This window comes from Nicotiana attenuata, chromosome 10 (assembly GCF_001879085.1).
Source record: "Nicotiana attenuata strain UT chromosome 10, NIATTr2, whole genome shotgun sequence".
Lineage (NCBI taxonomy): Eukaryota > Viridiplantae > Streptophyta > Magnoliopsida > Solanales > Solanaceae > Nicotiana > Nicotiana attenuata.
Genome location: NC_031998.1, coordinates 44,154,221 through 44,164,645, shown reverse-complemented (window position 1 = coordinate 44,164,645; position 10,425 = coordinate 44,154,221). Strand labels below are relative to the sequence as shown.

The window sequence follows — 10,425 nt, the reverse complement described above, 5'->3', positions numbered from 1 at the left end:
AAATCATTATCATTATTCATATGTTCACCTATCACCTACTCCCATTGTATTTAATTTTTTGTTTTTGTTTTCCATTTAACTTTTTTCTTGTTCAGCGGTCGCGGGTTTGAGCCATAGAGTCAACAATTGATGTTTGTATCAAGGTAGGATAGCTTACATTACATCCCTCGAGATACTATCCTTCTCCGAATATTGCATAGACGCGAAATAGTTTGTACATCCGGCTGTCCGTTCTCCATTTGAAATCCCATATTCTCAAAATAATAGCCGAAAAAAGTATATATATTTTGTGTGTGGGTATATATATATATATATTATATATAAAAATTATATAAATTTTATATATTTTTTTGCTTATAAAATATATACAATTTCTGGCGCGGGCTAAAGGATAAAACCCCTAAAAATTGGTTATTTTATTTCTTCAAAACAAATAGAGAGAGCGGAAGATAGTTTTGGCTTCTTTTCGAAATAATTCATTTCTAATTAAAACCCAAAAACACTCCCAATTTTTTTCATTTCCTTCTGCTCTAGCGCTTACTTTTCCTCTTTGGAAAGGAAAAGACTCAAAAATTCTAAAATCTCAAGCTTAGCAGATTCAAATTTCGTAATTCAGCTGTAAGTTGCTATTCATATTTTTGTTTGAATTTTACTCTTTTTGCCTTTTATAGAATATAGTAGTTCATACATCAATATCAGGTTATGTATATCATCTAGTATTTTTTTTTCTTTTTTTTCTCTGGGTTTATATCGTTTATTCATTGTATAAGCAACAACTTTAGCTGTCGGTTTTCTGGGTATTGTTCTTCTCATTTTCTGTGAATTTTAGAGTAGTAATTTTATGGATCTTCTTCTGTTTCTTCTTTTTTTTGCGATCTCTCTACAAGAATAAAGGGAATTTCTCTCTTTTCAAGAGTAAATAAAGTTTCTTTTTTGGCGGGCTAATCCTCTGTATAATTCTGGTAGTTGATAGTATTTGTTAAATTTTTAGCTTTGTTCATCAGCTTAATTATAATATGAATATATTTAAGAAAATTAAGCAAAAAGCTTAGAAGGTTAGGCTGTAATCCTCATGTTCCTCTTTTATGTGCTTGATTTTGATTGCTTTTTCCGTTATGTGAATTGTGAGCTAAGCTTCAATTGGAAAATCAAGAACTGTTTAACTAATTTCTTGTTACACTTAAAATGATATCAAAATTATGGGCTAGATATGCTTGAATTGATTTAAAGATGGCTTCTAGTATTAGAATTCTCCCCCAAGGCTTTGGTCTAGTGGTAAGAGTGCTAACTCGTGATGTGTGGGTTAGACACACGTCACGGGTTCAAATCTGACAGTAAAATAAAGCATAATATTTAAGTGGAGAAGGGCTCGTTACCCACTGAGTTTAAAACCGTGTGCCACTAGCCCACAGAGATTTCTCGGTTGAAAAAATAAAATTGGATTAGAATGTGGTGAGTTAAACCTCAGGTCAAGGCATGGGAATTTCTCAATGCTGAACTATGCATAGAATTTCTTGGTTCAGAAATTATTAATTTTATTATATGATGTGTGTATATAGGGAGACTTATGATCATGTTGTTGTTTAGCTGCATGTTTATTTACGAGGAATTGATTAGTAGAGTAAAGATGGACCTTTCAGGGATATTGACAAGATAAACGCTCAATTGGGGTAGAGTATTACCTAGCCTTCCTTCCTCAATTAATGAGATAAATTAGCGGTTAATTCCTTTTCCTATTTGCCAGCTTTACTAAATGAGCTGAATGCTGATCACATGGTAAATTATTAAGGTTGAAGTCCTTTATTTTTCATGAAAAGCAGGTATTTAAAGGTCTAGCAGAGGGGATAACTCAAAAAACTTAAGGCAGAAGCCATCAGCTTGAAAGAACGAACTACACATGGAAAAGAGTAAGCACTAGTCTACCTATATATAAATCGCTATCTCATTATTCAGATTTCAGACAGAGTTTTTAATGCGATTACAATGATTGTCGTATATGTTTGTTTCATCACTCATTACTGAGTGATGAAATGTTCCTGGATTGAATTTTGTACAGTTGTTTGCAATTTCATGATTGTTTTTAGGATATGTACGTTTTTAGGAAAGTTTTGTATTTACCCTTCAAATTCTTGTGAACATAGAATTTCACGGTGAAGGAAATTTTGTAGTCATAATTAATTGGACATCTGGGTCTGGCAGGTGCTACTCTTGAAAGTGGAGAGGGCAGAAATAGCGTTGAACTCGTGAAATCAGTCTCTGACAAACAGCTTGACCTTTTGAGGCCATCAGCTCGGTATTATTCAGTATCTAAAGGTAACCATTTTCTATACCTTTCTCGGCCTTTTGGTTAAGATCAAGTGTAGTATCTGTTTTATCGGTTAAAGGTAACCATTTTCTTTACCTTTTGGGATACCATGACTATTTTAGCTTCTTTTATCCAAGAGGCAGCATTTGCGTTTAGCTCACAGATTGAGTGCTCATTTTCGAAATGTATGACCCGTATGTTAGGATCATTTTCTTATAAATTTTTGCCATGGAGTGAAACTTATTTATTCTAGATTCGGAAATAAGAACAACATAAAGGTATTGATGCTGTTTTCTCACACTCCCCAGCAAATAAATGCGGAAATGCTTTAGGACATTTTGATGGACATTAGAATACATCTTAATCTTTTCTTATCACAAGTTTTATCTTCATTCAGTTACTTCTTAGAGACCTTTTATGTTTCTTTCTTAGTGTGAGGATAAAATATTTTGATACATGTTTCATAAGAAGACTATTCTGATACATGTTTTCCCCTGCTTAAGTTTTTAAGTTTTTTGTTCCGTCTCTCTCTCTCTCTCTCTCTCTCTCTATGAGTGTGTGTTTGCGCGTCCATTAGTATTGTTCATAGGTTTACTTTCCCATTTGTTTGGGTTGTGGGACGGAGTAGAATCTTTTCCAACTGTCCTTAATTCCGGGGTATCTGCTGTAAACAATGAAGGCATCTATTATTGTAAATTCCCTTCAATTTTTATTCAGTCTTCGTTACATCTACCAATTATCTGTCTACACTGGTCACAAAAAGATGAAGTGAGAAAAGCAAACCGAAATTCTCAGTTGGATACTTGTGATTATAGGACAAAGAGGTGATGCAGAAGATCGTGATAAGGGAAAGTATACGTTGATTAGAGATGTAGAGGACCTTCAAACAGGGTTCTACGATAAACCTCTTCCTTGCTTTGGTTGTGGAGTCGGATGGTTTTCGTAAGTACTGTTATACGTCTCGTTTACTATCTCTTAATCTCTCTCCTCTTCTTCCTTTAGATCTGATTGCTTATAATTATTTACCAATAGATTTCTACTGGGATTTCTATGCCCGTTGTTGTGGTATTATGCTACAATACTGTATTTCGGGAACTACTACCGCAAGGATCCTAGAGAACGTGCCGGACTTGCTGCATCTGCTATTGCTGTAAGTTGATTCCTACCCCCTACCCTCCCCCTTGCTAAAACGTCAAAACAATGGATCAATCAAAAGAGGGGAAAAGGAAACACATTACTTTGCATTTCTCTACCTTTCTGGTTTTCTGTGACGGACGGGGAGCCTTGGCGTAACTGGTAAAGTTACTGTCTGGTCATGTGTTCGAGCCGTGGAAACAGCTCTTGCAAAAGTAGGGTAAGACTGCGTACAATAGACCCTTGTGGTCCGGCCGTTCCCGGGACCCCGCACATAGCAGGAGCTTAGTGCACCGGGCTGCCATTTTTCTAGTTTTCTATGGCAATTCAAAAGTTGTTTGCTTCTTTTTATGTTGTTTAACAGTGTGAACAGTCCTAACAGCGTTTAGAATTTACACTCTTATGCAGGCAATGGCGTGTTCTCTCGTGTTGATAATAATCATAGCAGTAAAACTCTTCTTGTAGCTTCCATTATGCTAGCTTCATACGAGCCGTATCTATTGTGACCAAGATGTCAGAATTGTGCTGTTGCTTGTTTTGTAGTCAAGTGAAAAGACACATCTCGAGTCTAAATTCTCCAATTGTAAATGCTCTTACGAAGAAAAAACATCTTATACAGAACTATACACGTGAAAATGTATACCTGCTTAGGTATTCCATCAAGATTATTATTGAAATTCCTCTTGTTTGTATACATGTTTTTCCATGTTAAAAGTGCAATAATAATACGATGGATTTATGTGCAGGACAAGTTATACAGACTTCTAATTGTGTCCATTTTTCAGAAAAGAAAGGTTATCCATATTGCCTGTGTCTCATCCATTAGAGCCTCTAAATTGGCTCTAAATTGCTTCCAATATGTTACAATGTTTATATTTTGTTTCACCAAGTTTTAAGATCTGGCTCTTTTAGGTTTTATATAAGCAGTTTATGTTTAGTCAATCATTTCAAAAGTGAGTTTCAATGTCAGTTTATGACAAATGGACACTTAAAAGATCTCTTTTTATAAAAATAGTATTCTTTGAATTGATATTTTTATTATGAGCGATATTAATGAAGTTTTTAATTTCATTTTATTAAGATGTTAAAGAATAACAAAATAGAGGTCCCGATTACAAAACTTTGGCCATGGATGTGTTGTCCATAATGCAAGAGTTTAATCTTGTCCACACTTGAGAATGGCTCCTGTAAATATATAACTTTTTGTAATGGGATTTTGTCCAGAAGAGTTTACAGCAGCTACACAGAAGTGGTACTTAAATTTTCAGAAACTTGACCAAATACTTTAAGTTTAACGCGAGTACTTTGAAGGATAACTTGTAATTTCCAATAACTTCACCAAACATGCCAAGATCTTTGGCAAGTACTTTGAAAGATAACTTGTAATTTCTCAAGAACTTCCCCAAACATGCTAAGATCTTTGGCAATTAGTAGCAGCTAATTGTGCAATATAGAACATGAGAACAATGATGATAAGAACTTCATGAGAACGATGATGACAAAAGCATAACGATCCTCCTGAGAGTGAACGCGCAAATTTGGCTGATAAGTCAACAAACTTTAAAAAAAAAAGTCCCTCTCGCATAAAAATCCTCAACAGTTTTCTTACAAGATATAAAGTATCTATTCAATCTATAAAACTTCAATAGCATGGACAAAACTTGGGAATAGATTCCCTTCAAATTGAGGTCGTGAGGTCGATGGTATGGATCACAGGTGAAGCTTGTTTTATAGCTTTGGCTCTAGAATGTTTTTTTTTCCGCCAATAAATTGCCTAAACAATCATTGTAAAAATAATAATGCTTCCAAAATGAAATTCTCAGGAACTTTTCGCTGCCAGTCGCACATATTTGCCATCAACAACGAACTTAGAACTTGAATTTATCTGCAGAAAATAGGAACAAAAAATCGTGTCAGCGCCCTTACGTGTTTGGTTAAAGAATCAGTCATGAAGAAACTAGCATAGATGCGGTTTGATTGGACTGGCTGACCTTATGCTCAATTGTGTCGCTGACTTGGCTTTCGTCTTTTACCATGCCAGACTCATTCATAGACTTCAGAACAACCTTCTTAAGTTTCTTCAACTTCAGAACACCATCAGAATTCTGTCCCGAGTGCAACAAAAGAGTAAACAGAGATACCAGACAATGCATACGATCATAAAAATACTCTAAGATGTGACACATAAAGACTCTTGTTTCAAAGAGGAAGAAATGCTCATGAAATATATATGGAAAAAAAGAGTTGCAAACTAATGATGAGATGGAAAGAACACATACAGATTTCAAAGCTGATGTGATCAGTTTCTTCCACTTTATCTTCTTCTTGCTGTCGTTTCCATTAGAACCATCCACGACAGCTTCATCTTCTTTCACTGTTTCTTTTTTGGCTTTCTTCTTACGCTTAGTTTCCTGTTCCTTTTCAACCTGGATTACTTCACCATTATCTAATTCACCAGATGGCTTGGCGTCACCATTTTCAGATTCCCTGTCTTTTCTTTTCTTCTTTGAGTGAGTATTACCATTTTCTGCTTCTTTCAAGTTTTTCTCCTTCAATACCTCACCAGTTTTGTTCTCAGGAATCTCATTCTTATGATCGTTGTCATTCGAGGCCTCCACACCATTGTCAGTTGGTTCAGTCTGCTTAGGCTGCTGCTTAGCATGGAAAGCTCGTGCCTTTGCTCTGTGCTTCTTACCATCAGCATGGAGAAGTAGTGTCTGCTTACTAGTTGCATTGGTATTACACAAACTGCAGATACATCACTTCTAGGTCAAATAAGTATGAATTATATTAACACAGAAAAAGGACATGGCAGAAAAGATGAATTATAAAGCTTTAAATGGATGAGAGAATAAGACACAGAAGTCCACTCTGACACACAAACTCTTGAGCTACAAATAATATTCCCGCCTTGCAGCAACAGCAAGACAAAAACATCTAACTGGACCAAAGGTAATACTGATTTGTTTCAATAAAAATGTCATCTCATTACTAGCAAATATCCAAAACTTTTTCGTCCAATTCTTAGAAAGCTAATAAAAAACAAGAAGAGAAAGAGAAAAAAAATTCAACAGACCTACAAAACCAAGGCGGACGGTCTGACAATCCAACATTGATATCTACATCAGGCTTCTGCTTTGAATCATTGCTGGCTTTGGCAGGAGTTCCATTTGAAGCTTTTCCTTGGCCCTTCGGCCCGTATTTCTCCTGAAGGACACACAGAGAATAATTAGAAAACACAAAATCTGGATATCAAAACACCACTCAATTAGGACCCACCAGTTTGGGAAGCGTATACGTCTATACGATATGAAAGTAAATACTTGCAACATAAAGTAGCATGATGAAGAAACGAAGAAGTATTTTTTGTCTCAATGCAGATTAGGATCCCATTTGGGAGTGCATTTTTTTCGAGAAACAAGTATTTTAGCACGAAAAGTACTTTTCAAGCATTTAGTAAGTTTTCAAAATGACTTCTGGCAAAAGCTCAAGTTTGGAGATTTAGTAACAGATTTTTGGGCATAAGATTCAGACATTATTTCAAGTAACTATTTGTTCTCATAAAATTGGATTGTATCATTCCATTTGAAGTTAATTTTGTAAATGGCACAATTGGTAATACTCTTAATGTTGTCCTTATAAGGGCCACAGGAAAACCTGCTTCAACAGTCAAGACTCGTCATACTCCAAAATAGACCTATCACTAAGTTCTGAATAGAGGAAAATATTTTACCTCGGAAAATGTATTACATTGTGATATTTGGAAAGAAAATGACTTCTGCCTACAAATAAGGAAGTCATGGTTTCCCTTTTGGTGGAACTTTTTTTCTTTGGATAATATCTTCCGTTAACCAATCATTGGAAAATGATTTCATTACTGAGAAATAGAAAAATATTTTTTCAGTACCACACACGAGAAAATAATTTCTTCACCCAGAAATAGGAAGATATTACTTGCAATATCGAACACACCCAAATGAAATTATACATAAAGCTTTTAGAAACCAAAAATCGAACCTACACAAAGTTTTCGCAATAGAAAGTGAGAATGTTAGCGAGGTACTTATTAGTCATTTTGTCGATTAAGGACACAGTTAGTAACTTCGAAAAATAAGGATGGACTAAGGGCCATGATCTCACATCTCAGTGACATTTGATAACAGTGGATAGAGAACTTACTGCTTCACAAGTTAGTTAACCAGAACGGCAATTGCAATGAAGTGTTAAAAGGAAATGTTAGTGTATGTGTGTAAGTGTGTGTATACGTCATTCCTGTAACTGAAAATTTTCCAGATACATATATTTATAGCACTGAGCTGAAGCTGAAGCATCAGAATTTTGCTGGGGCTAGTTGCGAAAAAAAAAAACTTAACTCGAGATATTTTACAAGTAATGGCACAATTAACTTGTTGAAATAGAAAACTAAGGTCATAAATTGCATTGCTCAGGTAAAATTCAAAAAACAATACCAGAACATTATCCAAACGGTGAAAATATGTAAAACATAAAAAGATAGAGACTATACCGCTTCAGTAATGCATTGGGTGTGACTTTCCACTGTTTGGCGACTAAAAATCTCTCCACAGTCAATGCAAGATAGCTAGAACAACAAATAAAAGCAATAAGTGAACAAATTATACTTAAATAAATGACATCCAAAATCTAAGTGAAGAAAAAATAAACAAAAAATGAAAAAAAAAAACGAAATCTAAAACCTTATAAGCAGAACAAATTCGGAAATGGCCGGGCAATTTAGGTTTCTTAAGGTTATCTCCACAGTCTTCACACTGAAACCAAACCATCTTTTCCCTCTCTTTCTCTCCTTCTCTTTATGTTAGGCGATGGAGAGAAAGTTCTAGAAACTTTGAGGAGCTATACGAAGCCTGCAACAATAAATTATTTTAACGAATTTAGGAAGTGAAAAAGAAGAAGGGGTTTTAGGGTTTAGGGATTGAGAGAAAAACAAAAGTTGATTATGGTGTTAAATGGAAAAATCGAAATGAACACGGCGGAAAAGGTGATGTCGTGGGCCACTTTTTCTGTAGAAACTCATGGGCCCAAATATTACAGGCCCAAATTACTTTGGACCAAACTGAATCCATAACTTAGAGCCCAAAAGCTAAGTTGGCTGATTGCAGGTCCAAATATTACAGGTCTAAATTCTTTTTTGAAACGGCTGGATGTGCGAAAAAAGTCTCACATGATAGATAAAAATATTGGGAGTATAAGGTGTATGAATCTCTTAATTGTGTGAGGCCTTTTGGGAAAAATCATGCAGGCTTGGCCCAAAACGGACAATATCACACTATGTTAAGAGTATCTTTGGGCCGGTTTAGCCTAACAATTAGTATCATAGCTCAGGTTCGAAGGTACGAGTATGGTAATTGTGAGCACGTAATTTTTGCCTCACCAAAAATACTCCCACAAAATCAATAATTAGATTTTTTCTTAATTGTTTTTAATTTTTTTTTATTTATAGATTTTTAGGAATTTCTGGTAATTATTTGCATTTAGTTGCATTTTTTATGTATTTTTAACATTTTTCAAATACCATATTAAAATACCAAAAAATGTTCAAACCATCATTACATAGCAATTATAGGTCTTAATTGCATTTAAAATCAAATTGCATAAGTTGAATGCATTATTAAAACAAAAGACACAAAAATGATGTTCATTTTTATATTTTTAGCTTTTAGTGTTAAATTAGTAACTTTCTTTCATTAATTTAAGATTAATTAATTATGTAAATAGATAATTAGTTTAATTTTACAAGTTAGATTGATTCAAGACTTAATTTAGGATTTTAATTAATTTAATTAGAATTTAAAAGCAAAGAAAAGAAAAGAAAACAAAGAAAAGGAATTAAAGAATTGGTTGGGTCTTGTTCAAAATCGGGCCAAAGACTACATTGGCCCAAAAACTTAACCAACCCCCAGCCCAGAAACCAAACCCAGTCGATCCAACCCCTAATAAATGAAACGACACTTTTTCATCTTTTTTAATCCCAGCCGTTGGATCATTTTGATCTGACGGCTCGCAACTCACCACCAAATCCCTTATAAGTGTCCTAACCAACCCCCTACCCCAAGTCATCTCTTACAGACCACCCCTCACTATCTCTATAACCTCAGCCGTCTGCTACCGCCGAAAATCGCCCATAGAGGCGGCGCCACCCCAAACACACCCAAAATCACACCCTATACTCCTTATCCTCCCATCTCCTCAAACCCCATAACCATTTTTCCAAAATCCCCACCAAACTCGGCCAATTTCAGATCCACAAGAAAACCTAATCTTTTCCTCTTTTGATTTCATTAGCAATGCCAACTCGATTTGATCTAGAACTTACGTTAATCGATTGCTCTTGACAAGAGCAATCGATTGACTTTAATTTTAGCTCATTTCGAACACACCGGATTCCGGCTAATCCGTCACTGGCCGGCCGAGCTTCATCAAAAATTATTTTAATGGGCATTGTTTGCCTTTCAATAGGTATACATTCACCCTCCTCTGTCATACCCTCATTTTGTTTGTTTTGATTTTTTGTTCTGCCTCGATTTTGATTGTAGTCATTTCTGTCTGTTTGTTTTAGTGTTGATTAAGAGTAGATTGGTTCTTAGTTAATTACAACTTTTGCATTTGTTAGTTTGATAATTGTTTAGCTTTATGCTTAGAAGCAATAGTCAGAATACATGATTAAGTAGTTCAGTTAGTCTAAATTGCATAATATTAGGTTAATTAATTTTGGATAGTAAAAAAAAATTATTTGTTAAAGTACAGATTAGTTTGTTTATGGCGAAAGCCATCGACGCCGACAAGTCGACCCAACTCGACTATGACGGCAAGTAACTCGACGACAGTCGAAGTTACGTACGTGGCTAAGGTCATAAACGATATTATGGCTAAGGCCATCGACATCGATAAGTCGACCCAGCTCGACTACGACGGCAAGTAACTCGACGACAGTCGAAGTTACATACATG

General features: G+C 35.1%; 2 protein-coding genes across 3 annotated transcripts; one reads left to right on the top strand and one right to left on the bottom strand.

The window, feature by feature from the left end:
* Positions 440-4,184, top strand: LOC109233423. Of its 2 annotated transcripts, none has more exons than XM_019399288.1 (6): positions 440-618; positions 1,821-1,907; positions 2,200-2,313; positions 3,121-3,247; positions 3,338-3,455; positions 3,848-4,184. In XM_019399288.1, exons 2-6 carry the CDS (start codon positions 1,898-1,900, stop codon positions 3,902-3,904), a joined length of 426 nt encoding a protein of 141 aa, XP_019254833.1. In that variant the 5' UTR covers positions 440-618; positions 1,821-1,897; the 3' UTR covers positions 3,905-4,184. The 2 variants fall into 2 exon arrangements, with proteins under 2 accessions (XP_019254833.1, XP_019254834.1); XM_019399289.1 differs by lacking the exon at positions 440-618 and adding an exon at positions 777-797.
* On the bottom strand, positions 4,999-8,432 carry LOC109233421 (UBP1-associated proteins 1C). The gene is made up of 6 exons (XM_019399287.1): positions 8,155-8,432; positions 7,965-8,039; positions 6,516-6,646; positions 5,719-6,187; positions 5,431-5,544; positions 4,999-5,324 (listed from the first exon to the last, which is right to left on the bottom strand). Exons 1-6 carry the CDS (start codon positions 8,239-8,241, stop codon positions 5,259-5,261), a joined length of 942 nt encoding a protein of 313 aa, XP_019254832.1. The 5' UTR covers positions 8,242-8,432; the 3' UTR covers positions 4,999-5,258.